The sequence below is a fragment of the Rana temporaria genome, chromosome 9 (assembly GCF_905171775.1).
Source record: "Rana temporaria chromosome 9, aRanTem1.1, whole genome shotgun sequence".
NCBI classification, from domain to species: Eukaryota; Metazoa; Chordata; class Amphibia; order Anura; family Ranidae; genus Rana; species Rana temporaria.
The window spans coordinates 118,711,615-118,736,402 of NC_053497.1; the positions used below are offsets into that span (position 1 = coordinate 118,711,615).

At 43.6% G+C, this 24,788-nt stretch overlaps 1 protein-coding gene across 1 annotated transcript in view; it reads right to left on the minus strand.

The window, feature by feature from the left end:
• The window catches only part of PLXNA3 (plexin A3), a 207,702-nt gene that overhangs the window by 53,193 nt on the left and 129,721 nt on the right, over positions 1-24,788 (minus strand). The window contains exons 6-10 of the mRNA XM_040324278.1: positions 19,151-19,274; positions 18,070-18,223; positions 17,799-17,898; positions 14,497-14,611; positions 5,786-5,986 (exon numbers count right to left, since the gene is read on the minus strand). Coding sequence (XP_040180212.1) covers positions 5,786-5,986; positions 14,497-14,611; positions 17,799-17,898; positions 18,070-18,223; positions 19,151-19,274 — 694 coding nt within the window. The remainder of the gene's footprint in view (positions 1-5,785; positions 5,987-14,496; positions 14,612-17,798; positions 17,899-18,069; positions 18,224-19,150; positions 19,275-24,788) is intronic.

The window sequence follows — 24,788 nt, forward strand, 5'->3', positions numbered from 1 at the left end:
CACTCTACCAATCGCAGCAATACCTCACATGTGTGGTTTGAACACTGTTTACATATGCGGGCGCTGCTCGCGTATGTGTTCGCTTCTGCGCGCAAGCCCGTCGGGACGGGGTGCGTTTGCTGGCTCCTAGATTCCAAGCAAATTTGTCAAACTCTGCCTTACACCAGTGCTGGTGGTAATAATGCACTCGCTGACACCAGTGCTCGGGGTTAATAATGTGTTCGCTGACACCAGTACTGTTGTTTTTGAAGTTTGAAAGTTTGCATGCGGCCCCCCATGGCATATGAAAACTTGTCTTGTGGCCCTCAGGTAATTTGAGTTTGAGACCCCTGCTCTACCTGATCCTTTTAATTGTGACAGCAGGCTGGGGATCTTATCCCCGCACCCACTGTCACAATTTGAAAAGAACAAGGCCATGCAGAGCTCTTCCCTCACAAATACGTCATTCATTCACAGAGTTCTATGAATGAACGAACTACAAGTATCAACAGCCTTTTGCAGTTGCTGGCTTGTAGTTCTCAGTGAACTACCAGGGCGCTGCTGAGCGTTCCAATAGTTGATTGATTCTTCCGGTCATTAAGTAACGGCCTGCCCATATGAGGCACGGGCAGACAGTCTGCAGGAGTCTGAGATTTCACCCACGATCTGCTGACAAGGGGGGGACTCACCTTTATGCTGGAAATGGCTTTTTGAGGACTTAAGAGATTTAGAACCCCAGAATAAGAGACAAGCATGAGGTATATAAACTTACAGGGTACAAGAATAAAGAAACAAAGAATGTTTAGCAGAGAAAGAAGGAGAGAATTTTACAGTCTTTTCCTTGGGCTTTTTCTGTGAGGAGAATGAGCACTCTTGCCAAACAGATGCTGTTCCTCAAAAGCCCTGTGGGATCAAGCACTTCTTGGACATGGGTTCCGCATTCCATCACATTAAACAAAGTGTCCTATGCATGTGAACTAACAGGAGACCCATGTAAAAGTTAAGGCAATGTCATAATTAGAGTTTAAAGCTACAGCCATCAATCACAGTAGATCTCTTTTTTTTTTTTTTTTTAAAGCCCAGGTATGAAGAAACACTAAGAAATTCTAAATATCACAAGCAGCTGTACATAAAGCCCCATACACAGGGGCAGAATGTCTGGAGACATTTGCTGGTACAAAAAATACTGGCTGACATTCTGCCCGTGTGTATGTTGGTCTGTCAAGCTTTGTAGGAAGTGCAGCCAATGGCAGAGAGCGCTGATCGGACTGTTCTAGCAGGTGGGTCTCGTCCCCCTTTCAGAATACAACAGCTCAGCGGGGAAGATCACTGTACTAACCTTGCATGGTTAGCACAGCGGCTCCCGACCGGAGTCGTCAGTCTGTACCAGGCTTTACACTGGTAAAATTTACATAAAGTAATGACCAAAGAATCTCCAGTGCCAAGTGTATATAATGCAACATAAACAATGTTCAACTGTGCATACCATAAACTATAAGATAAACAACAATGTAAAAAAAAAACAAAAAAAACACTTTACACTTCACCTAAAACCGAATTCGTCTGCAAAATATGTCATTTTTCACCATAAATAGAATCAAACTAAATAACTGTCCAAAATAATAATAAAAAAATACTTCTATCATTTTTTTTTTCTGTATGTGAGAAGCAAGGAGTCTATAGTAGGGTATGTATAGGAATTGCTCTATATCATCACCAGCAGGGTTCAAGCTTAGGGTGTACTGGGGCACTGTATTCCTTGGATGCAATTGTGAAGTGCTGCGTTCATTTTCCATTTTGAGAGTAGTGTATCTAATCAATGGAAAATAGAATTCTAAAAACACTTAAATTCTCTTAAACTGAACATATTAAAAAACACAGGGGAGCCTCCAGCCTTTCCATCATTTTGGAAAATGTCTGCAAGTGAACATTTGTTATTAAGGACCGCCCCCTGGTGCTTTCACCGCACATGCGCCGCCAACCTGTCGTCCAGGATTAACAGTCACAGATATTTTGGATGTTTGCAAGCAGTAAGAAGAAAAGGTAGAGCTCCTGGTTGGCTGTAAATGTCATCAGGGAGAGTTTATGTTTGTATAGGACAAGGAGCATGCACAGAACAGGCTGAAAATACCACCTCTATACGCTGTGTAGCCTATACAGTGTGAAGGTGGAGGGGTCACACTAGTAGCAGGGGCTCAGCATAACAAAGAAGGGAGGATGGGAAGAGCTCATTTAGATGGTCCTCTGTTGCTATAGTAACAGAACAGATCTGTCCCCTAGCAACTGCCAGCATCTCCATCCTCGTTCAGAATCCAGCCACACCCATCTGCCATCGGCTGGGGAGAGCGAGCTTTAACCTCTTTCCTGCCGATTGAGTGTCCTGCAGCCCCTGCTGATGTAACAAGTCATGTAGAAGATTAGAGACAGAAGTGCTTGGAAGGGGAAAGGATTATGAGGGGCTACAGGCTCATATTCGGCATATTTTTTAGCTGACTTCTCAGTCGGCAGCTGTCTTATGTGATCAGTGACTGTTCCATCACTCTGCCACACTAAGAGCTTTGTAGGGAGCTGGCTGCTCTAGAATGAGGTCTAAGAACATGTCAAGTATTTATTAAAAAATTGGTATTCAGTCACTGCAAACCCATGACAATGGCTTCTGAGAAAGGGATCCAGCTATATTTTTTATATTGTGGGATCTCAAATGCCCATCCCTTACTAAGAGGGCATGCATCAGGAGGTGTTATAGCGCCAGCTATTCGATGCCAGCGTGCCATATGTTGCCATTTAAAACAAAAAAAAAATATATATATATTGCATATTACCAATCATTAGATGTGGAGGCTGCATTAGGGTTTTTATGCTTTTTTCCCCCCTCTGTTTTTACCTGGCGATCGGCCACTAACACACCTATTACATACCTTTCCCTACTATAATGAAGGAGCACAGGGGACACATCAGACAGCAGCATTGTCAGTCTTAGGCCTCGTTTTCAGCGGACATGTCCGCCCGGAGATTTCTGTCTGATGGTTGTACACACCATCAGACAGAAATCCGCACGTACACGATACTCAGTGACGTGGCCGCGCCGTCGCGACGTGTGCGGCCCTGAACGTTCAAAGCTTTCACGCATGCGTCGAATCACTTTGACGCATGCGAGGGATAGCGGCCGATCGGACATATCCGGTGAGTCTGTACAGACGACCGAACATGTCCGACGGACAGGCTTCCAGCGGACATGTTTCTTAGCATGCTAAGAAATTTTTGTCCGCTGGAAAACGGTCGGCTGGACAAATGTCCGCTGGAAACCTGTCCGGTCGGCCGTACACACGACCGAGCATGTCTGCTGAAACTGGTCCGCGGACCAGTTTCAGCAGACATGTTCGGTCGTGTGTACGGCGCCTTAAGGAAGGGGCGTGTTAAATGTACAAGCAGATTTAAATACTCTAACAAATTGAATTCAAACTCCGTCATTTACAGCAAACTTTTTTTTTACTTGTAGTATAAGACCCCTTTCACACTGGGGGCATTTTGCAGGCGCTATAGTGTTAAAAAATAGCACCTGCAAAGCGCCCTAAAACAGCTGCTCCATTCACTCGGGCTTTCACACTGGAGCGGTGTGCTGGCAGAGAGTCAGAAAAAGGCCTGCCAGCAGCTTCTTTGGAGCGGTGAACTCACCGCTCCTGCCCATTAAAATGAATGGCCAGCTCCACCGTACCAACCCCTTTTCGGACGCTAGCGGGGGTAAAACCGCCCCGCTAGTGGGTGAAAAGCGATGCAAATCTGACGGTAAAGTGATGCTAAAAACAGCAGCGTTTTCCCGCCGATGCTTGGGGCGGCTCGATGTAAAAGGGCTAATTTTTTATGTTTTACATGAATAAATAAAATGATGAAAACTGTAAGCACCCCTCAGTGTTAAATGGTTTTTCTCATTCCTGTAAACCGATACATCTGGAAGAGATTTGTTATTTTGAAAAACAAACTTACTGGCTGAATTACCAGGTAAAAATAAAGGAAGGAAATCCTAAAACAAATGCAGAAATCGCATTAAGAATTTGTGAGCTGCAATACAAATGTTTGCTTTTGGGTTTGGTACTTCACCTAGGTGAATGCATTATCAGTCCGATGCTGTATCTGTCCTCCCCTGATCGCTCAGTTCTCAGTCTTCACTGAGCAGAGAGCCGGTGACTGTCCCTCCAGTGCTCACTGGAGCACCGGGTTGTGCAGTAGGAGGAAGTGGCTGGCTCAGTTTCCCAGTGACTCACTGAGAGGCTGAGCCAGCTGTTGGTCGACGCATATGGGTGGATCCTGACTGTATACTCTGGATCTTTCCTGAGCCTGGACCAGCAGAGTGACGTCAGTCAACAGCAGGCTAAAGCGGGTCACAGCAGTGTCGAACGAACTGCACTTCTGTAATGCTCAGTAGTATATCCAAAATAGCTTTGGCTATACTTCTCCTTTAATGCAACAGTGATGGTGTGCCACAATGTCAGTTCATTACTGGAAATCATGTGTCAGTAACTAGAGAAGATGCTTTAAGATACTGAAAATGCTGACCAAAGTGGATGCGGACAACACCATCCACTGAATAGCGGTGCTGTGGAAGAATCCTTTCTCCAAATAATCTGCTGTCATCTCTCTCATTTATAAAGCATTCTCCGTGATTTTTCTGACTCGTTTTGATAGTTAGAACTTTATCAATGCAACACGTTCTGACAAAGTCATCACAGCCTAGCTTAACAGCAGTGTTTGCACCATGTGCAAAACTGGAGGGGTTGTTATGGCAACCAGTAATGTAATTCTAAGATAATGAAGAATAAAAAATAAAGCAGCAGGAATCTGGTTGGTTGTTATGATGAGCAACAGAGACTCTCAGTTACTTCACCTAAAGTCCTCTCTTAGTAGACCAAAAGCCAAATACAATTGATAGAGGGGTGTCTCCCATAGGTTCGAAACCAAACAAGCAATTTTTTACTACGAGTCGTCCACTATATGCCGAGGCAGTGTGTGCACAGGTGCCATTTTGTTGTAGTACCCTGTGGTCCTTCGTTGCAATATTTTGGCAAGCACGTGTACAACATATCTGGAACAAAGAAAGCCAAGACATTTGAAGGGAATTTACTGTGCACTTAAATGATATCTGAGAACTAAGAATGCACAGAATCACAGCATGAGGCATTTGGTCATATTTGAATTCCCGGTTTCAATGCACATTAAATAAGGCTTCCTGTGATTGGCTGTTGAAATAGTGATGTCAGCCACCTGCCTCTCCACCTTGGCCAATCAAAGGAAGCATGCATGACAATACATGGCTTCTCCTGAATGGTCAGATTCTGTTTAATTCTAGCAGCAGATGGGAAGTCGCCTGTAATGCTGTTGGACACAGCGCCACTCTACATAGCCAGGCAGAAGACACGTATTTCTTAGTTGAGCTTCTTCTGCAACTACTCACTTTTTTTTTTCTCCTCTGCAGCCACTGACAGCAAAGAAAATACAGAACACTTTCTGGTATGGGGGAGCATGCGACTCTAGTGCTTGGCCCAGTATTGTCACATGGAGGACAGATATGGAGTCCTCAGCCCTGTGTAAGCTCAGACTGGAGCAACTTGGGAGTTCACACAGAGCATGAGCTGTGTATGCTCCAAGTCGCTGTATTCTAGTTGCCGAGGACGCCATTAAAGTCATTATCCTCAGCTACATTTTCTATGTTGACCAAAAGTATTATTCAGCACCCATTAGCAGCTGACTGATTTCACTTGTTGTCTGAATCTCCCCATTAAATGAATACTTCTGCACACTGTGCACTCACCGACGTGTTCTGACACTGCACGCTGCTGCTGTTAAACCTCACGGCAGGAACTCGTTGTATTTTCCCTTCAATGTTGAACACGCATTCGTAGTTTTTCTGACCAGATTGTGGCTGGGGGAGGTTCTTGGCTTTCAGAGTGATCGGTTGCACCACACCAACCGGTATCAAGATTTCACCCGTCGGAATAATCTCCGGGCAGCCCTGCAAGGGAGACCAATTATGTTATACAGGTTGCAAAGCGGACAGGAAAGAAAACAAGTATTAGAAGAACTGCATGCTGGAACATATAGTTCTCTAAATGCCAAAAAAGGGAAAGTGCTTGTTGGAATAGAATATTTGTTTTAGTAAAAAAACAACAAAAAATAAAACAACCTCTTGAAGGGGAATGCAAAGAAGGTAAACATATCAGAAGCAAAAACTTTGAAAATATCAACTTGTGTGTGCAGTTTGTTTCTTCTGTACTGAATAAACTTAAATTGAATATCAGTGTTGCATGGTTCCTGGAAAACTGAACTACATGTGTTCTTTTTAGATCTCTAGTCAAACACAGTCATGAAATATTCCCACTAAAATCATCAGTTCCTGCCAACTGCTACAAAGCCTCCCCGCCTATGGGGTTCTACACAACGTGGAAGGAAATAATTGGGGAATCCAGCTGTGAGGCAGTGACACCTTCATTACAGCACTTTAGAGTCCGAGAAATACAAGAAGTATAAAAAGAGATAAAGTGCTCCACTCAACTATCAATTTTTAAGATGGGTCTGGCTTTTGACTCCACTTTAGTCTTCTGACCGATCAGCTGTCTGATCTAAGGTATATAAAAGCAACATCACTGAATAAAGCAATGTTTTTTCTTCTCAACCTGAAAACTTGCATAATCCTGATGCAATTACAGCAAGGTGAAAAAGGACGGCCATAAAAGAAATGCAAGAGAAAGAGTTTGACTACGATAGCAGGAAATGGAGGCTAGATAAGCAGCTGCCATTATATGGGTGCCCCCCTGTGCAAAGGTCTTTGCGGTTACACATCTAATTTTTTATTCATAACTTTTTCCCCAATAAAAAGAATACAGACGGTCACACAAGCATGCCCACAATAATTTAAAGGCAGCTTTACACACATATAAAACCTCTTCAATCTGGGGGAGGACAAACAGAGGACACACATGAGGTCATCGAAATAAATCAGTCTTCCGTGAAAAGAGAAATGGCGCGTATTAGCCTGAGTGCCACTTCTACTTTCACGTTTTATGGTTTTAAGAGAGCTTTTCCATGTAAATCTGAGCTTGTTGGCACTTCTCGTGCCACTGCATTAACGGGAAAAGCATATTTATGACGCTGTGGGAAGGGAATCCAGACCAATGATGGTAAAGGAGTTCTAGCAGGGAAAAAAAGGGAGATGGGTGATGAAATATTTTTAACACATGGTGGTGTTGATAGAAACGAGAAGTTAGGGCTGCATGCTGGTATATCCAATGCATTCATGCTTTGATTGCATTTGCCATGGGTCAACTCAGAGAGATCTATTGGGAACGCTGGTGCAGTGGGCACTACTATTTTAAAGTAGATTCGTAAAAAGTGTAGTATAAAAAAAGACCCTAATAATGTGTATCCTTTATATCGTTTTTCTCCTGTAGCAAAAGGCAAAAAAAGCAGAGAAACCCAATCCCCAGCCAGCAGTAGTAACATGTATGTGTCTGAAACCTTGCATGACACTTAATGGGCTCTAGCAATGCCTTTGTGGGCAAATATCAGGAGATTGTTTTGACAGGTCTGCTGCCTTTTCCTAAAGTCTAAGTAAACCTGTACTTGGGACCAGCAATAAGTTAAATACATTAACTGTCCAACTAGCAGCACATAACAGACTTTCTTCATTCCCTCAATCTATTCAACCACAGGAGTGAAGGTATATACCCATAATATCACGTATGGGAGCCATGTGACTCACACACCTTATAATGCTTGGTGCTTATGGTGCACATGGGGCTGGGAAGTCCTCGGCTCTGTGTAGGCTCCAGGTAAGGACTTGGAGCTTACACAAGGGTTCTTCCATTTCACTCTTAGCGGGCAAGTATTTACAACTAGGGGGACAAAGCACAGGTTCACATGCCAACACACTTTTGACAATACCCTCCTCTCTAGTCATTTTGGTTCAGAATGAGCAATGATGTAACGTTTAAAGGCTTACCTACAGACACGCTCAACTGAGCGTAACTGGAGTGAATAGCTAAGGGACAAATTGGTAAACCACATTTTTTTTTATTACTACTGATAAGCCAACACCAGAACAGGTCTCCCCTGGCTCCCTCAATAGTCCTGAAGGGACTGTACTCTTTAGGAATCCACTAGCCAGCACAAATTTCAATCCCCGTCTCTCCAGACCGCATCCTGCGGGGGATCTCTGCGGGCCCGTTCCGAGTGTTCACTTTGGGCTGGGTGTCATGAAACACCACATGGACCGCTGATGCACGTTCTTAAACTTCACGATATGATTTATCACTCCAAAATGTGGAAAGTTGTATGTACTGAAGGAGTCCCAAAACGCGTTCGCTGTCTGTATCTAATCTTTCCAATATTCATGTATGGTTGCCGTACACCATTTTCACTAGATGTTTTGTATATGCAATGTTTGTAATAAAGTTTGATATTTTTATAATTCTTACTATCTCTGACCTTAATCTACCAGTGCCGCTATGGTCCCACCCCTTGAGGGATTTCTCTATTTACACAATTTTTTGGAACCATAAAGTTTATAGAATCAGAAGATGCAGCATACAAACGCACTCAACACACATTGACGGAGATCCTCTGTACTGTTATCTACAATCGATTTTTTATTATCTTTGAAAATGCAACCTAAAACCAACTTGCTACAAACCGAAATGCTAGCAAGGATTACAAATGTGGACGATATCTGGACATGTTAAAGAACAGATAGGATGAATTCTGCTGATGTGAAAAGAACAGGATGTACTCTGCAAATCAGGATAAAGCAATGAATACCTTCAATAACAGAGAATCTTTAATATCAGTTTATATACCGTAGGTCTTATGGCTAATGGCAAAATCTGTTCTTACCCTAAAGAATTTGAGTTTAACTTCTTTAAAAATAATGTCTTCACTCAAACTTATTGATGATTTTTATATAACAAGTCAACAGGTTTCGTAGCAAAGGTAGTAGAGGGCTGTGAGACAATATCAGAAAAATAGAAAGATGTGTGTACGCAGTTTGGTAGAATTTTATATGCAGTAATGGAATGTATGTGTGTGTAGTGATTGAATTACAGCTGCGCGGTGCATTAATCTACATAGATGTTTTCAGACTCGTCCTCCCTTATTCTCTACACAGCGGCTCTTCCCCCCTAGTGCCCCCGGGAGATGTGCAGCAAAAGATGAGGGACCACGTGGCCTTCTGCCTACTTACAGCTTGACGCCTCAGGAAGGCTCTTGTTGCCATGGCAACACATCCTCTCTCGCTGCTAACCCAGAGCTGGTTGACGTGGGTTACATCTAAGCTAGGGGCTGCATGCATGCAAATCTACAATAGTGTGTGAATGGCGATGCGTAGAATTAGCTCGAGTATGTGCATCTGGGCCAAGTCTCAGTCTGTTTGAGTATCTTGAAACAGAGTATACTCGCTTGTCTCGACCAACCTTTAAGTGGCAAAGGCCACTTATTGGGGGGCTGAACCAAACATCAGCATGCACATTTTGATCAGAGCTAGCAATCAGGCACATGTAGTCATGTGCTTCCTCATTGCTGCTGGCTTCTAGTGGAAACTTGTTCCAACAACAACATGGTGGCTGCCATTTCTAACCTGCTTCTGAAAACGGTAGCTGCCTTGATGTCATCATGATATACAGCTTTAAAAAAGTATCAACGACCGCAAAAAATTTAGAGATTGTCAGGCCCCAATATCACTGGCTGCATGACTGCCCCATTTTAGTGATTTAGAAAGCATTAAAGTGGCAACCAAGCCCCTAGCAATTCCAGGAGGAGGTGAGCAAAAGCTCATCTTTCCAAGGATATTTCCATAGATTTCTTTCCATGTATGTTTTTTTTGAGTGAAAAAAACAAAAAAGCATTCATAAAACACTTGTAGCCAGATTCAGAAAGACTGGCTTAACTTTGAGGCGGCATAGTGTATCACATATACGCTACGCCGCCGTAAGTCAGAGAGGCAAGTGCTGTATTCACAAAGCACTTGCCTCCTAAGTTACGGCGGAGTAGCGTAAATGGGCTGGCGTAAGCGCGCCTAATTCAAATGAGGAACAGGGGGGCGTGTTTTATGTTAATAACTCGTGACCCGACGTGATTGACGTTTTTAACGAACGGCGCATGCGCCGTCCGTGGACATATCCCAGTGTGCATTGCACCAAAGTACGCCGCAAGGACGTATTGGTTTCGACGTGAACGTAAATTACGTCCAGCCCCATTCACGGACGACTTACGCAAACGACGTAAAAATTTCAAAATTCAACGCGGGAACGACGGCCATACTTAACATTGGCTAGGCCAGCTAATTGTTCGACTAACTTTACGCCTGAAAACGCCTTACGTAAACGGCGTATCTTTACTGCGACGGGCAAGCGTACGTTCGTGAATCGGCATATCTCGCTGATTCACGCCCCTAGCGGCCGGCGGAACTAGACAGCTAAGATACGACGGCGCAGGCTGTCGTATCTTAGCTACAAGTGTAACTCAATTTGAGAATACACTTAAATGTACGACGGGCTTAGATTCCGAGTTACGACGGCGTATCTACTGATACGCCGGCTTAACTCTTTGTGAATCTGGCTATTGATCTCCAATGCCCCGTACACGCTGTCGGAATTTACGAAAAGAAAAGTCCGACGTGAGCTTTTGGTCGGAAATTCTGACCTTGTGTAGGTGTCATCGGACTTTTCCTGTTGGAATTTCCGACAACAAAAATTTGAGAACTGGTTCAGACGGGGAAAAAAATTCCAATAGGAAATTCTGATAGTCTGTAGCTATTCCGACGGGCAAAATTCTGACGCGTGCTCGGAAGCATTGAACTTCATTTTCTTGGCTCGTCGTAGTGTTTTTACGTTACTGCGTTCCTGACGGTCGAAAGTTCAGAGAACTTGTGTGACCATGTGTATGCATGCCAAGTTTGAGCGGAATTCCGTTAGAAAAACCATCCAAGGTTTTTCCGATGGAAAATCCAAAATCCAATCGCGTGTACGCGGCATAAACAGTGTGCAGGTGACAAGTTCACTTGAAGTGTAACTTCATGATTTTGAAACCTCTCATAGCGTAAGGTATGGCAGTGAAGAAGTGAACATTGTAAATTCTGTGTGTCATTTATCTTCCTGCATGCCCATACAGGCTACTGAATTCAAATCTAGAAACTTGCTAGTAGCCAAGTTGTCTATTCTATAGCCAACAATAAAATGGTCAAATGACTACTCTGCACCTATGAAAGATGGCAAAAGCACAACTCAAGTTATTTTTAAACCACCAGGATCATTGGCTACCAGTAGACCTTAAATATGTTCCACTATGTGTGCTACAATAGCCTATGCAAGCATAAAAGGAATAATAATAATAATAGAGAACGTTTTTATTTTCTATTAATTTTTAATATACAGTGTGGCGAGCAAAACAAATGTAACCATAGAAAAAAAGATAAAAAAAAAATTCAAAAAAGCACAATATCGGTCTATGTAGTTCAAGGTATCCAATTACTTTAGCCAATAATCTTTTAAAGGTAGAAAAGCGATGATACGCTGAATTCTTTTGTTTAGAGGCCTCTCCTTCTACTTCTCTATAGAAAGAACAGCGATAGTCATCCAGATTAACGGCAATGGACGTTTTCCCAAAACTTAAATGGCCCAACTCTCCTAATGAATGCCATTTAGAAAGACGATTATACAAATTTTGTTAGAGATAAGAAAATACTCTTAAAATTGTCACGTCTATGATTTGAAAATGTTGCTCTTTGTATAGGCATGAGCAGAAACAGAACCCTTCCAGTACTCCTCTTTAACATTATTGTATGTTGTATATAGGATGAATGTTTGCAGCATTGTTCAGGAACGATTGCCACCCCCTGACGAGGTGCGAGGAGATGGGTAGTCAGGCGCTGCCGATTAAAACTTGCTGCTTAGCCAACCTCTGACACTTTCAGATCAGTGAGATTCTCACTTTCACACACTAACACCAGCATTTGGCACTGAAGCCTGCTGACAATGTATATACCATAGAGGAGGGGGGAAGTCTATCGTGGAAAGACGCCGCTTTATAGTCACCGTCTTTCCATGAAAAAAAAGTGAATGATAAAAAGGACAAAGAGAATACACAGGAGGGAGGACAAGACTAAGAGAAGGTAAAAAAAAACAAAAAAAAACAGGAAAACCTGTGAACACAACGATAGCACATGCAATAAAAAGGAAAAAAAAAAAAAAAAAACACAAAGCAGTTATCTCGATTTACAAACGACCCAATTGTCAATACAGTCCCCAAAAACGATTTTGGTTTTGGATAGTGAGAATTCCCCACTGGCTTCCTGCAACCTCTTTGAAACCCTGAAGTGGCATGTCCCAGCCGGGCATCCAAGCGCTGCTTACTTCACCATGGGGGTTTACCACCCGTTCTGTGACCTCTCTAATAAGAAATAAACATAACATTGGGAAAGCGAAATCCTTTGGAAAGAGCAGCAGGTAAGAACCTGCATTCCAGAGATTGTACCACTGCAGTCATCCAGAAATATTGAGAAGTCAGTGGGTGATTCACAACTCCAGCAACTAAGTATCAACTAAACTGGACTCTCTATTTAAAAGGAAGCATTAAATCTTTGAAAGGTTTGGCATCATACAGCTTAAAAGGCCACCCTAGTGGTGTCTTCAACTACAGAGGTAATTTCAGCAGTTCAGCTTCAGCTGGGAGCTGTGCAGCGGCAAATGGGGGCATCATTTTAGTGTAAGCCAGCAAACTACTTTCAGATTGAACTAAAATATAATAAATTATCCCACACAGATAGACTTGGCATCTTATTTTAAGTAGCATGTCAACCAAATTCTTTTTTGTTTTGTAGAAAGTTTGGATTTCAAGGAATACCCTTTCTTGGGTAGCCAAAGGAGAGGTAAAGCCAAAGCTAATTTGGCTATACTTTTCCAATGGATCATAGAAGTGCAGTTCATTCTGCACTCCTGTGATTAAATTTTTGGCTGACAGCGGGCTGAAACCCGTTGTCCGCTGTGACGTCACTCAGCCAAATCCAGGCTCTGAAAAAATCCTGATATTCCTTGGGATCCGCCCAGTAGCCTGGACCAGCAGCTGGCTCAGCCTCTCAGCGATCCGCCAAGTGCCTGAGCCAGCCCTCTCACTCCCTCCCCAGCTCAGTGCTCTAGTGAGCAATAGAGAGGCAGAGCAGACAGCCACTGACTGACAGTCTCCAGATCAGCAGTCTTTGATCGCTCAGTTCCAAGTCGGCGGGGGACAGATGCACCATCAGTTCAATGCTGCATCCACCTAGGCGAGTAATGTTTTTTTTCTATCCAATTCCCATGCTTCTCTTTTAAGGTTTTAAAACTGCAAGCTTTCAAACATATTCATTCCTCTGTCAACCATTACATGATTTGGTTAGAGTGGAGGAGGGTGAGGAGCTTTGTTAGCTTCATTTGCAAATTGTGTCCTCACTAGGGATGCCCCCCTTAATTCAGGGAATCCCCCCAATAGATCACAGTTATCAAGACTAGACCATTTTTAATTCCTCCCTAGCCAATATCTCTGTTGGTGAGATTTCCCATCACTTCCTGTCCAAGTAGTTCCTTTCACCTTGGCAGCAAGGTAGGAGAAATTACCAAATGAAGTCAGCAATAAAAAAAATAAAGATATACTAATAAATAAGATTTACCCCTTCCCCAGGCTTAAAAACAAGTTTTCGTTACAGCTGCAAAACAGACTGTGGAGAAAGTCAAACATCCCTTTTGAGGAGCTTACATATTGCATTAAGTTGTGCATGACATATGAGAAAAATGGCATTCACACTGGATGACAGATTATCCAAGTTTCAGAACCTATGGGATCCCTAGATTACATGCCTTTGACTGCACACTCCTTATTAGTTCCCCTATGCATCTGTGTTTTATCATCCCCACAGCCATGGGCTTTTGTTCCAGCTTAAGGTGATACTAAAGTCCCATTTGTTTTATAAATAACAAACATGTTATACTTGCCTGCTCTGTGCAGTGGCTTTGCACAGAGCAGCCCTGATCCTCCTCTTCTCGGGACCCTCTTCATCGCTCCTGGACACACACCTCTTGTCGAGTTCCCCCCACAGCAAGCAGCTTGCTATGGGGGCACCCGAGCCGCAGCTCCGTATGACCAAACACAGAGCTGCAGCCTGGCCCTGCCGCCTCTCTCGCCTCATTGGTTCACCGACTTTGACAGAAGCAGAAACCAATGGCTCTTTGCTGCTGTCTCAGCCAATGAGAGTCTCTCGTGCAACATCGCTGGTTCAAGATGGAGCGCAGGTAAGTATTATGGGAGCTGCTGCACACAGAAGGCTTTTTATTTTAATGCATAGAAAGCATGAAGATAAAAAGCCTTCTTCATTTACAAGCACTTTAAGGCATGGAAATCCACAGATTTGACATGTGCAACAATGAGATAAACCATGCTATCTGGATTATTACAAAAAACATTAGTTTGCTTCCCAACAGGCAGAAGCGAGCTAGTGATACATACATCAGTGTTGTTCACGCGACCTTCCAGAAAGAAGCACTCTTCTGCATTGTGTGTACAAATATGACGGTATTTACACCAGTGGCATGCATACGGACTGACCACGCAGGACATACACCTGCCAACGAGAAAGACACCATAGTGAAATGGTTAAATACAATCAAAACTTGCATACATGTTCTTATCACATCAACCTATATCATTTGAAATTGGAGTAGTCAATACCTTTTAAATTTAGATGGAGTAGGAAATGGTTAAAAACTGCTACTGGCAAACAAAGCATGCTGAATCTCAACTCGGACCACAGCATGGCTTCCCACAATTAACAGGTAGGTACTTAAACATTGATCCTATATTCCTGCTCTTCTACCTGAAATAGATCTTTAATGAAATGTGCTTTCACGTCCAATAAATTAAGTATATTATTGAGAATTACGTGGTAGTCCCAAAAAATGTATAAAAATCTGGTATAGATGGGTGGACTCGTTGGAGACAGAAGATGTTTCGAGGTAGGATGCTCTGGGAGTTAAACCTATTGGCAGAAGAAAACACGTCACCATTTACTCCCCATTTTCGATGCGATACTTCTTCACTATGGGATTTGTTCAATTGTTCAGGTAGTAAAGAAAAACCCTCCGGGGGATTGTTTTGTCGCTTTATTTAGTATTTGTTTTGTCAAAATTTAGGTATGAATAAAAAAAACAGCTGTAAATGGATTTGAAATTGTTGTTTATACAGTACATCGGGGTAAGGCAACCTTTGAGAGGCGGGGATTTACCTCAACATGAAAAAAATTACCGGGGTTTGGCAACTTTTTTTTTTAAAGAAATTAACTAGAAGGTGTGTGTACAGTGTGTGTCAGTAGGGCAGTGGACAGTGTTGGTCAGTACTGAAAAGAATGGTGTCGGTAGGGCAGTGGACAGTGTGTGGACGGTGTCAGTAGGGCAGAGAGCGGTGTCAGTAGGGCAGAGAGCGGTGTCAGTAGGGCAGAGAGCGGTGTCAGTAGGGCAGAGAGCGGTGTCAGTAGGGCAGAGAACGGCTTCAGTAGGGCAGAGAACGGCTTCAGTAGGGCAGAGAGTGGCTTCAGTAGGGCAGAGAGTGGTGTCAGTAGGGCAGTGGAAGGTGTCAATCAGTACAGCAGTGGACAGTGTCAGTAGGGCAGAGAATAGTGTCAGTAGGGCAAAGGCCATTGTTGGTATTTTTTTTATATATTTTATAATTTTTTACAGTGTTTAATTGTTTTTAACAATTTTATTTTTTATTATTTACAATTTTATTTTAGCAGCCCTGTTGTGGTGCCAATCACTCACTATGTCTGATAAATTACATTTACCGGTTCCATCCCTTGCTCTACATCCTGAAGATCCCACACAGCAGCTGGCGGCAGGTGCGTCATAAGACATCATAGCACTTAAAAAAATAGATTGTCACAGTAAGTAGATCTTGACATAATCAGTACAAATGTTTGTGAACCAATACCAACATATGATGTACTGTAGCAGTTGGTAAACCATCGATCGCACAAACCCACCTCACTCCGGCTAGGTTACACAGGATGGGTCTCCTGCCCTCGGCTGTGGCCGGGAGGCCGATTTCTTACACTGCTTCTGGACATGCCCGGTAGTCCAGGACTTCTGGGAAGAAGTGGGTGCTTTCATCTCATCGGCGCTAGACCTCCCAAACATAATCCACCCCAAGAACTGCCTATTAGGCATTTTTGGCGAATTACACCTATCATCACATGCCAAGAGACTGCTCCGTATACTCTTCTTCTATGTTAAAAAAGCTATTTTACTGTCCTGGAAGGGCGCACAGACCTCTCTGAAATCCCTCTGGTTAAAAACGTATTAATGACGCTATCCCACTGTATAAACTTACTTTTGAACTCCAGAAACGGAACAAAATCTTCCACAAAATTTGGGGTAGATGGTTGGCCAGTCCGCTAAACCCTCTCCCAGCACTGATTGTACTACTCTTGCTTGACCATTGATGGGCCGTGCCTCACGGATCTCTAATGTCTGGACCTCCGCTTTTGCTATATCCAGGTATTATACCTGAGCCTTTTACCACTGTGCCTACTTTATATTTTGCACTGATGTCAGTTTATTTTTCTATGTTTGAGTGTATTGCCTAACGTTTATGACCAGGTTGTCTGGTGTGTTTTTTTTGTATGTTTTTCTGTTTGTTTGTTTGTCCTAAACCCAATAAAAATATCTTTAAAAAAAAAAAACACACATCGACCGCAGGCGGTGACTGGTAGAATGCGCCCCTTCCTTGTTAAGCCCTGGAATCTGGACTGGAGGGGCGACATTTATTGGAATTGATCCCCTGCATTTCCTCCTGTGGCAGCTGAATGGCAGCAGGAAGGAAGAGGAGAAGCCACCTTTCAGCTGCCATAGGATGAAATGCAGGAAAACGATTCCAGTAAATGTCGCCCCTACTGTCCGGGTTCCTGATCGACATGTAGATCATGATCGGTGGGTTTCCGACTTTCCCAGAACATCATATGTTGCTTACTGTGACAATCAATCTATTTTTTGAGTGTTGTGATGCCTCATGATGCAAAAAAAAAAAACGATCTTTGGATTTTGTTTGACATTTTGGATGTTTTTGGGCTAAACTGCAAGTGAGGGATTTTCACCCATTTCATTTATTTTCATTATAGTCAGGCAGGGAGCATCTTCATTAGCAAATTCTCACTGGGTGGTGATAAAGTATTCCACCAAACAGCTAGTCAGAAGCTACAAGAAGATACTTTAGTACAGCGGTTCTCAACCTAAGTCCTCAAATACCCCCCAACTGGCCATGTTTTGGGAATTTTTCTCTGATAAAATAGCTGTCCAAAATACCAAGCCATTGACTGATTTAAAGCACCTGTCTGTGCAAGATAAAGGAAAACCTGGAAAAGTGGCCTGTTGGGGGTACTTGAGGACTGAGATTGAGGCCCCGTACACACGATCGAGTTTCTCGGGAGAATTCAGCCAGAAACTCGATGGGAGACGTATTCTGCCGAGAAAACCGGTCGTGTGTACACTTTTCGCCGAGGAAACCGACGAGGATCTCGTCGGGCCAAAAAGAGAACATGTTCTCCATTTCCTCGTTAGTCAATGGGAAAAGTTTGCTCGGCTTCACAAGGAACTCGACGAGCAAAACGATGTGTTTTGCCCGTCGAGTTTCTCGGACGTGTGTACAGGGCCCGAGAACCACTGCTTTAGTTTCAGTAATTTCGTGGACCATGAAAGCCACCAAGAAATTAGAATAGTATATACAACTAGAGAACCAGAGAGGTAGAGAAGAAAGCTTACGACTGAAGGACGCTGCAGTTGTAGAAGACAAAGTCAGTGCTGGCAAACCTCAGACCCGTCTCTTTGGACTTCAGGTGTAACTGGACTGTGTGCAGAGCTCCTGGTGTAAACACAAGATAAACAAACAATCAGAAAGAGACCTAAAGCAGGACTCTAGCCATACATGCCAGAGCAGAGTATGTTCAGTGTGGTGCCAATACAAATGAAGATGCTGCGTTTATTGCGCCGTATGAAGCAGTGTCAGTTTTGGTTACAGAGCACACAGACCTACCCTGTCCTCCGGTGATTCCAGGAATGTCACGCAGTGAGGGGGAGGCGCATTGAATCGTTTCATCCACCAGGACCGCCTCGCTTTCAGCCATGTCCCCGAACACACAGGTGACACCAGAAGACAAATCAGGGACATTCTGCACAGAGAGGTTCAGCTGCAGAGACATACAGAGGTTACACAGTCAGGGAAATATAAATATAACAAAACAGCAACCACTTGCCTACTAAGGACTTGCACCCCCTTCCTGCCCACGTCAGTTTGCAGAGCTGTCACAATTGAATGACAATTGCGTGGTCATGCAACACTGTACCCAAACTAAACATTTCATTTTTTTTTTATAAAGATAGAGGTTTCTTTTCGTGGTATTTAATCACCACTGTGTTTTTTTATTTTTTGCTAAACAAATTTAAAAAGTCCAAAAAAGTTTTAAAAAAAAAAAGTTTTAGTTTGTTATAAAATCTTTTAAATACGTAATTTTTCGCCCTCACTGATGTGTGCTGATTAGCCTGCACAGATAGGCACTGAAAGGCAGCACTGATGGACACAAATTGGCAGCACTGGTGGGCATTGTTGGGGCTGCAATGATTAGTGCCCTGATTATCAGTGTAGGTGTAGATTTGGCAGTCATCGTCTCTGCTCGAGCGTTGTCAGCATGTGGAGAGGACTGTTCTGACTGGCAAACGGTTTAAACTGTGATCAGCTGTGATTGGACACTGGTCACATGGTAAAGAGCCACTGTGATTTAATCTTTACCCTGATCATAGATCCCTGCTGATGCGTGCCACAGGTGGCACGTGATCACAGGAGGAAGCCCTGCAATGTGAGCCCACGCTGTAGCCATCTTTTGCTATAGCATGGGTGGAAAGTGTTAAATACAAGCGCCCATAAATTTGCTGAATTGGGTTACTCCACTATACATAAGCCCCAGTTTATTTTAAAACTAAAAAGCCACTCATGACTGATCACTATGCAAAGCCGTAGACTGTATTTGTATAAATACAGTAATTAAAGTGTGTGCACCTTTTATTTGGCTCGACATTACATTACACAAGGCAGAATTCCCCTTTAAAGTGCACCTTACCAGCAGTTCAGGTACACTGACAGAGGCGTTGTTGGGAGTCACCTCCAGGCGCATGCATTGGCTGAGATCGTTCGTAAAACGGTGAGGCTCGGCTGCCCGTTCACACTCGCTCTCTCGACAGCACCTGCAAAGACATTATGACATGTTTACATCTACATGAAACAAATCTATTGAACATAAAATACTTCCTAAGAAAAAAAATATTAAAGGCAAATTATAGTGTGAAAACTGTATAGTGTGCCAATCACAGTCGGCTGCCGTGGGAGAAGTGAACTTTCAGTTTTTACAGAAAACAGCAGCTAGCTGCAGAGAAAAAGGAGAGAATATAAAGAAACTCCACGTGGATATAAAAACAACCTATTTCATCATTGCATTCACTAAAAACAGAGATATTTTAAATTGTATGTATTAAAGCTGAAATCTGGGCTAGACAACTATTGTCCAAATATAAAAGCCATGTGTATTTCTAAACCAGTCAGATGGTAGGAATCTCGGCCAGTCCCAGTTTAGCCGAGATTCGAACCATGTATGTATGGGCAGGTTGATTGAAACCAAGTTGATCCACCAATCGACTTGGGTACAACCAGCATGTCAGAATTTTAACATGCAGTTATTGCCAGCAGCAACACCCACCAGCAATAATCACTGGGTTCTACCAGCAGGGATGGCTCCCCATTCCCCCCCCATAAGGGCCCCCTCTCTCAAGCCACCCCCTCTATGACCAATGGATAGATTCATGCATGGCATTAATCTATCCATGGCTGCCGCTGCCACCCCCTATTCAGGCGACCGTCCCCTTTTCGGGTGCTATAGGCATTCGCTGTCCTAACACTGAACTGCCTCTCCGCCAATCAGGTGCACGGGTCTGTTACCCCGTCACCTCATTGGCTGAAACGACAGGTGCTGTGATTGGATGCCTGATGGGAAGAGAGGACAGGAAGAGACACATGAAGACACCGCTCGGGGGACACCGCTCACCACCTGCCCCACCGAGACAGGTAAGTGCCGGGCAGACGGGGCACAGTGGCTGCTTTGATGGGATTTTTTCTTTCTGTATTTTTCAGTATGTTTGTGCCCCCCCATATTTTTGGAACACCAACTGCCACTGGTGGGAGGGATTCCCCACCATAAACACTGCATTAATGGAAGAATAGAATGATTTTCCTTCCTGGTTGTAGTAAAGAAAATTGCATAACCTATGGCTGGCTTAAATCTTGGTACCCTTGTGAATTTTTTCTCATACCCGTGCAATAAACCTGTATGAAACAATTTGTGCACTTTGCAACTGTGCAGGAGTTTCCTGTAATAAAGACCGGTCGCTGCTACTCTCTATCCCTGCACAAGGTGCTTGATCAGGCATCCACCATTGAGGAATATATTTTAACAAATCATTTTTGTGCCCAGAGTCGGCTTTAATAAAACACAACCTAACAAGCAGGTAAACTTTTGAACAAAAAATTACAGCAAACATTACTTTAAGAATAATTCGGAACATGTACTTGCTAAAATGATACTAAAATGTAAAGTGGGGGAAGAATTGAAACCTCTGATGAATACGTTTACAATAAAGCTTTAATGCAGACACAATGCATCATAGGAAGGAACCTAGGGGAGCTGTGCATTCACTTCTAGTGCATAAAGTTTAATGCGGGATGGAAGCCTGCTGTGCTACTCACAAGCATTTCCCATGTACAGTACAGTGCTAAAAATTTGCAGTGATCATTGAGTCACAGAACTAAAATCAGAATCCATTATACATGACATCAATAAAGAATACTCTGTGTAAAGGTTAGCTACACTGTCTAGCGATATTGATTGTTCTGACAAAATATGGAGATATTGGCTGGGATCAGCAGAGGCCAAGCAAGTATGAGTTAGCACCATCTGCTGAACCGTATGTGACATGTCACACGATCTCTGCACAGAAAACAGAGGAAGCAAAAGCATGAAAAACACAACAGCGAATATTAATAAAATGTACTGCTGAGGAAGAGCAAAACTTCACAGAAAAGTATAAACAGAACAAACTGCATAACAAAAGCAAAAACACATCATATGCAGCATGATATCATTCATCATAAGTTACTAACCACAAATAAAAATGCTGACAGCGGTTACGTGACGATTTTACAAGTTTCTGTTTTGTGGTTTGCTGGTAAACACAGTATTATTATAATTACAGAAACATAACAAAAAACATACATTACCAGATGCATTAGAAGGAAAAAAAAGGGGGGGGGGGGTTGTAAGGCCCCTTTCAAATCTAAACGGACCTGAATGAGGAGTGATGCCGCTCTAGGCATGGTACCCCAAATGAACGCCCGCCCCACTCAAACCTTCGGGTGCAGACTCCGCAAACATGTAGACAATCAAGGCAGAGCGCCTGCACTCCCAAGTGCGGGCCGTTCAGCTATCTTCCTTGATTGCCTAAACAGACCTGAAGCCAGAGGTGTAACTAGAACATTCAGGGCCCCGATGCAAGAGACCATGAAGGGCCCCCTGATCCCCAGCTGGGCATCTCCCCCCTGAGCCCGGTGGTGGAACGGCAGGGCTTGGTCACAAGTCAACCTTTGCGACCCTGGAAGTTCCGCTACTGGTATCAGTAGTTTGTTTTTCTTTGTTACTTTTTTTTTTATAATTTTTTTACCATTTTTTTCTCTCAATTGTATTTATACATTTTTTACAGGGAGCCCTGTTGGGGTCTAAACAGCCTATACGGTTTTACCTTTGAGACACAGAAAGATTGAGGACACAGCCCTCAATCCCCATAGTCACAGCCTCCGCTACACAGAATGAATAGACAGGACTAGCTCTGTACAGAGCTTCCCATTCATTCACAAACTGAAGCATTGTAAACACAGTTTACTAGGTCTCAGTTATGAATGGACAGAGTCGGTGATTGGTAATGATCACCGACTGTCCATTCAGAAAATAAATGCTATTTACCGGCCCCTTCCCAGCTTTCCAACCTGACACATCCCCCTACAGCAGCTGGAGAGGGGGGGACCGGCAGAGCTGAAGAGGAGCCAGGGGAGATCACAGGGGCAAGGGGGCAGAAAAAAAGAAGAGGAAGCTGGATAGGAGTAGTGATGGGACGTTGTATAGAAGAAACAATCCCCTCCATTTTTCTCCTGCAGCCGCTGAATGCCTGTAGGAGGGAGAGGAGGAGAAGCAGAGACTTTCAGTGGCTGCAGGAAGAAAATAGAGAGGATCAGTTCTTCTATATGCCGCCCCTCCTATGCAGGTGTACAGGGGAGCAACACGGGCCCCCTGGAGCTGGGTCGCAATTGCAAACCTTGTAGTTGGGGCCACTGCCTGAAGCGATTACCTGCATATGTTAGTGTCCAGATGCGATCACCCGCAGGTAAATCGCTGAATGTCCAGTTACATGCAAACAGCTGTGGGCACGGTCAGCCTCTTATTGTTTTGTATAGCGCTTCCTGCCCACAGTTATTTTCATGCATCCCGCTGACTCTCCTGCAGGAAATCGCAGTCTGTCCCTAATTGAAAATGTGAATGGGGCCTCTTTTTTTTTTTGAAAAAAAATGTAAACATTGGGGAAATTATTACAACAGAATTAAATTTTAAGGGCAAATACACCCAAAATTGGGGTTATATGTGGTTGATAGCAAAGCACAGCCAGCCTGATGGCACAACGAAGAAGTAGCGACATTGTCAGAAGCGAATGAAAGGACCGCACTTGCCAGAGACAGAATTGGTAACATTCTACTTACATTATGCTTTTCAAGATGCTCCCTCACTCCCGAAAACTGGCAATCTGCTGCTCTATCACTGCTTGCTCACTAGCGATTCAGCTTACAGCAGAGCAACATCCACTAGTCATAAGAGAAGTTTAATTTCAAGGATACTGCTCCAGGCAAAAAATGTTGCCACCAACAGCATTGCTCATTAGACATGATCATTTTGTGACTTCACTTCAGCCACATGGCAGGAAGAAAGTAAGAATTCTCTCACAGCTGGATTCTCCAAGTTGCATTATTCACAATGGTGACACCATTGCTTGGCTTGGCGATTCCCATAGCAGTTATAATCTGAGAATTGCTAGCAAGGTTGTCTCATCGCTGGAATTAGAGGCCTGGAGTCCAGCATACTGTTTATTTCCTGCACATCCCGACTTGTACTAATTAACTGCCACTGAGAACAAGGACCTGGTTGTGCTGTAGGATTGGGGTGTCAGGTTTGCAAGACTGGCTGAACAGAATTAAACATTTTCTGGCAGTTAAACACATGCATACCAATGGTGTATTTAAAAATTGGACTTGTGCCGTGTTTTAGCGTTCTTCTATAAATCCGTCACACCGTTTTTAACATTATGTGCGACTGCCCTTACTGCAGATCAGATAGGCTTGCATAAGTTCTCATCCATCTGTACTGATTTATCAATAGCTCTTTTATAAAAGCCAGTTTGAGTTAGCTTTATGAGTCCTTTAAACCTGACAGTGACAGAGTTCATAAAGGCCTAGAGAAGCAAGACAAAGCAATACGCCAAGAGGACTGAGCAAGGCGGGGGTCTCAGAACAGTCGCTAGCATTGTGTGTGTGGCAGAGGCACCCTAGCTCCCTCCTTTCGTCCTTAGGGGATGGAGAAATACAATCCCCACAGCTCATTGTCCCCTGCACGGTTGGGCGTGCAAGTGACCGGAAGAATGTTGCCCTCCTGTGCTCATAAACGGATTCATTAGCACAAAGCAGCCGGCATTTTCTAATAGGTTCTTGGAGAGTGACCCCCCTCAGCTCACTAGGCTGCCATTGTTCCCCCGGCCACTTCCTACTCCCTGGAGGAAGAATAGATGCAGCAAAGCCCCAGTCATATATTAGCCAGGGACTTTACAGGGTCACCGAGAGACTACACAACTACTTTAATCACCAGCAGAGGAGGGGAGGACGGGGCAAGAGGGCCACGGATCTGACAGAGGAGGCCAGAGGGAGGAGGGTGGGGGAAGAGTGTTGACAGCCAGTGCAGGAGGGTAGGCACTCTGCTTGGGTGGAAGAGGACAGACCTCAAGATTTACTACCGTTTTAACGGCCTTACCATTTAATACACGAGATGAAGACACGGTATAATTATCAGGAGAGGCAGGCCAGCGATTAACAGATTTGACCTCTGAAGTGGGATATACTTCATCTTCTCATGAATTATACTGACAGTGCAATGGAAAAAAATAAAAATGGATTGTGTGATATTTTCCAGGCCCAGTGTCTCGTATTGCGCAGCGAGGATTATTCGCCATTCTGAGCTTAGTTATGAAAATAAATAATTGCAAACCAGCTGGCAAGAAAATGGCTTACGGCAAACATTTATTCGCTCTTTAATTTCCTGTATTAACATATCACCAACATATTCATTCACATCAGCCCCTGCACCAGAGGAGCTCACACTCTAATGTCTCACCATAGTCACACTATTACACAGGTACTATAGAGAGAACGCTAAACTATTTGGGCAAGTTTGCACCAGAGGAGCTTACATTCTAATTTCCCATCACAGTCACACACTATTATCCTCTGTATACATTTATAAAGCTCTGAAATATTCGACGATGCTGTATAGAGATGAACTATTAAAAAGCCACTGCAAACCTATCCCGACAATGCTAGCACTGCCCCAGAGACTGTAT